General features: G+C 43.1%; 1 protein-coding gene across 3 annotated transcripts; it reads right to left on the minus strand.

Moving 5' to 3' along the window:
* Positions 1-225: 225 nt before the first annotated feature.
* LOC120517200 lies at positions 226-2,651 on the minus strand. Of its 3 annotated transcripts, XM_039739372.1 has the most exons (6): positions 2,608-2,651; positions 2,489-2,524; positions 2,377-2,406; positions 1,990-2,034; positions 1,256-1,318; positions 226-1,150 (listed from the first exon to the last, which is right to left on the minus strand). In XM_039739372.1, the coding sequence occupies exons 1-6, from the start codon at positions 2,624-2,626 to the stop codon at positions 537-539; spliced, it is 807 nt and encodes a 268-aa protein (XP_039595306.1). In that variant the 5' UTR covers positions 2,627-2,651; the 3' UTR covers positions 226-536. The 3 variants fall into 3 exon arrangements, with proteins under 3 accessions (XP_039595306.1, XP_039595313.1, XP_039595309.1); XM_039739379.1 differs by lacking the exons at positions 1,990-2,034; positions 2,377-2,406; XM_039739375.1 differs by lacking the exons at positions 1,990-2,034; positions 2,377-2,406; positions 2,489-2,524; positions 2,608-2,651 and adding an exon at positions 1,802-1,905.
* Positions 2,652-3,864: the final 1,213 nt, after the last annotated feature.

Genomic DNA, 3,864 nt, shown 5'->3' on the forward strand with positions numbered 1-3,864 from the left:
TGTGGGGATTCTACATACATGTTTAGGGCAATTGGTTGTTGTGAAGGGCCTGATGACGTTCTGTCCTGAGAAGAGGTATTCTTCAAAAGCTCCAACAGAGCGTTAACTACGGCTATTTCATCAGAATTTAGAACCTGGAGCGATGTATCAATGAGATCAAAATTGTCAATAGGATGTGTCACTGGGGTTGGTGAATGAACAATTTCAGGTGATCGCGGAGGGTAGGTATTTTAGGGGGTTTTATAGAATATTCAAGGTTATCAGACATCTCTTTTAATAGTCTCAGGTTTTCACTGGACGGCCTTTTCCTACCTTTGCGCCCTACAGGATGTTCACGGAAGCTGTCTGTTCCACTGTCGTTGCTGCTGTCACTGCTGTCGCGTTCACGGAAGCTGTCTGTTTCACTGTCGTTGCTGCTGTCACTGCTGTCGCGTTCTTTGCTGCTGCCGCTAGACCCGTTTTCAGGCATGACCTAAATTTAAGCAAAGGTTACAGTTATAAGCACAGAAAATAAAAATTTGCATTCAATGTTATTCTTATCGAAAGAAAAAAAAAGTAAATATAAAACCTATTCCTGAATTTCTGGGTAGAACCTTGGAAAAAGTATACAGATGCAGCAAATGTAAACTCATGTCGGGTACGGAATTGTACCCAGGAGACTCTAATTCTATAAATTGTTCAAATGCCCAGCGAAGAACGTCACCCAACAGAACCAGTCTTTCGCGATGTCTCCGGTCGTGGTCAGGCTGATGGGAATATCGGGGTGAATAACGACTTCTTCGCCGAGATCCTCGCTCAGAATGAGGCGATGTCGGTAAAGTTCCCCACCTGGGGGATGAACGGCGTCTAGAATTAGAAGACGCCGGCGATTGCGCTGGAGAATACCCACGGCTGCTCTGGCTGGGTGCCGGAGAATGCCCTCGGCTGCTCTGGCTGGGTGCCGGAGAATGCCCTCGGCTGCTCTGAGAGGCTGCTGGAGAATACCCCGTGATGCTCCGAGGCTGCCCTCGGCTGCTCTGAGAGGCTGCTGGAGAATACCCCCTGATGCTCTGAGAAGTTGTGGTTGGTTCTGGATCCTCCCAGTTTTTGTAGAGTTCTAGAGTGTCTGAACCTTGCAGCAATTGTGTTAAAACACCCGGGAAAGTTGAATCTGAAAATAAAATTATAACCTTCTCAGTTAAAGGACTCTTTACACAAAATCTGCAGATAAGTGTGTTCCCCAAAGTTTCATCCATAAATTGAAAAGGCCACTTACCGTGACTGTACAAATCAGCGTAATCCCTTTGAGAATCTGTTTGGTTTTGTACAGAATTTTCGTCTACAAAACAAAATACACCCCTATTTAAAATAACATTTCCCAATCCCTGCTCTTGCAGCAGCTGAACCAAATGACCAAGCACCAATCCAGACACCCACATACATACACAAGCTGCTCTACACGTGCTCTTGCAGCAGCTGAACCAAATGACCAAGCACCAATCCAGACACCCACATACATACACAAGCTGCTCTACGTGCTTACGCGCATGCATGCATGCACGCCTCAAACGGTTAATTATCACACAACGCTTTAATATGCATCACCCCTATTCAACCCGATAGGCTTCTTGTAACTACCCGAAGCACTTTAACAAACTGCATGAGCAATCCCTAAACTAAATTGGGTAAATCATTTTCAAAATAATCGGGTCTCAAGGTAATAAAATATAATCTCATAAATACAGAAACACGCTATAATATTCATTTACCCGATGATTCAACAATACTTTTGACACGTCTAAAGCACCTTAGTACGTCTTACATTTCATTTTAGCAACGCTCGGGGGCTTCCGAACGCTAGTAATTACATGCACGCCTGCGCACATGCACGACGGTGCACACACCAGAGTGCGCGTGCGCACACGACCGCTCATAGACCGTGGTCGTGCGCTCACATGACCGCCATAGACACTTTGTAAACATTTTATCATTTTAATAAAAAAATCTCACCTTGAATATCGAAATCGATTGGCGAGTCTATCTGTATAAATAATTCTAAAGAAAAATAAATAAATAAAAATAAAGGAATCAACGCACGTCTTGAAATAACTTTATTGTATTCCAAGACATTTTCCATTACATCCCAGTAATTATACGCAAATATTCACTCACGCACGTCGTTCATGCGGTTAGTTGAGACACTTTTATAGACTCCTCAAACCATTTCATGAACGGATCAGCCCAGAAGAAACATGTTATAAACAGTTTTATATTGACAAACACATAACGCTTATACATGCACGCTGCTACCAAGAGCCCTCCGATACACGAAGGCTCCGCCTAAATGCTAATAAGCATGCCGTGCGAATTAAACAAGATATATTAAAAAGGTTTTACCATTTTGCGAATCGACGGGTATGAACAGCTCTAAGGATAAAATATAAGAATTCAGCCCTCAGTTTTTAAAGCATATTCATTTAAAGCATATAAGATTCATGAATAGCCTTACCTGGGTGTTCATTGATTGCTGCTGCTGCAGTTTCGTCTGTATGAAGAATAATTAGATTTCATTTAGATGTATTCATTAAAATTATAATATATAATTTTAATAAAATCGTTCTGACAAACCGTGCTGGGAGAAATTCATCTTTCTTGTTCTGAACGATCCGTAGAGAAAATGGGGCTTGGGGTCCGACCGCTTATTTATAGATCCAAGAAGCGGGTGTTTTACAATGTGCCCCAATCATTTAAATCGGACATCCGTATAAGGACCTTTGTCCAGTGTGGTCCGGAATTCGCCTAATAGATTTGTTTAAACATCTGTACGTATCTCCAAGACCTTTTCACCTTTGCAAAAATTTTGATCCGTCACAAAGTTAATGGTTATCCGGAATTCGCCTAATAGATTTGTTTAAACATCTGTACGTATCTCCGCAAGCCCTTTTCACCTTTGCAAAAATTTTGATCCGTCACAAAGTTAAGGGTTATCCGAATTTGATTAATAGATTCCGTTGTAACTCGTAGATTTGATTAAACAGACGCATTCTGTTTTGCTCCGAGGTTAAAGGACGCCAGCGGCCTGACCCCTGTCCTAAGAGCGTAAGGGTGATTCGATACGAATCACCAGCGACCCCTATCAACTCCAGACGGCCGGATGTGGGGTGAGGTGTTGTGAGGTGGGGTTAGGTTTGGAGGTGAGGGTGAGGGCTTTGGAAAACCTGTTTTGACAAAGAGTTTTAAAGTTCCTTTCTCTAGCCCGAGATATCCGCTCTGATTAAGCCATTCAAACTTTTAGAAAAACTATCCAGATTTCTTCATGAGGGAGGATTAACAGGGGTAGAAAAAGGGTTGTTTTAGATCGATTTAAATACAAATTATAAATATATTAATTCATTTAGCATTTAGACGTCTCCAACGTGAATTATAAGGGAACTGCTGCATCTTATTTAACTGTGTGATTTTTAAAGGTCTTATAGCGAACTAGTTATCTCGGTTTTACACGTTATCATGAAAGCCTTTAACTTTTAAAGACCCATGCGTCTTGGGAATGGAAGAACGGGGCTTACGCTCAGCTGTTGACAAGCCTGCGCGCCTGGACTGAATCAGCGGAGCTGTCAGGGGAGGAGGTGAACTTACACACAGCTCCACCCATATGGCATGCACTGACGGCTCTAACTGCGCTCCGGACTCAGTGTGAACAGAGAGAAAGATCCTTTCTGTGTGCTTTGGGAATGACCAGCTCGCGGATGCGCGCAGGGACTGCTAAAAGCCAGGCTGCGCAGAGGGTGCCGGGCAGCTTGTATTTCAACGTGCTTTGAACTACAAGCACACGCTCTGGGCTACTAAAAGCTAGACTGCTTGTCTTTCTGTGCGCTGCTGAATGCT

This window comes from Polypterus senegalus, chromosome 1 (assembly GCF_016835505.1).
Source record: "Polypterus senegalus isolate Bchr_013 chromosome 1, ASM1683550v1, whole genome shotgun sequence".
Classification (NCBI taxonomy): Eukaryota; Metazoa; Chordata; class Cladistia; order Polypteriformes; family Polypteridae; genus Polypterus; species Polypterus senegalus.

Excerpts from the sequence above, each read along its gene's own strand:
- LOC120517200 (XM_039739372.1), bottom strand. Across the intron at positions 1,319-1,989 it reads AATCGATTTCGATATTCAAG|ACGAAAATTCTGTACAAAAC; the intron begins GTGAGATTTTTT and ends TTTGTTTTGTAG. Across the intron at positions 1,151-1,255 it reads CGCTGATTTGTACAGTCACG|ATTCAACTTTCCCGGGTGTT; the intron begins GTAAGTGGCCTT and ends TTTTATTTTCAG.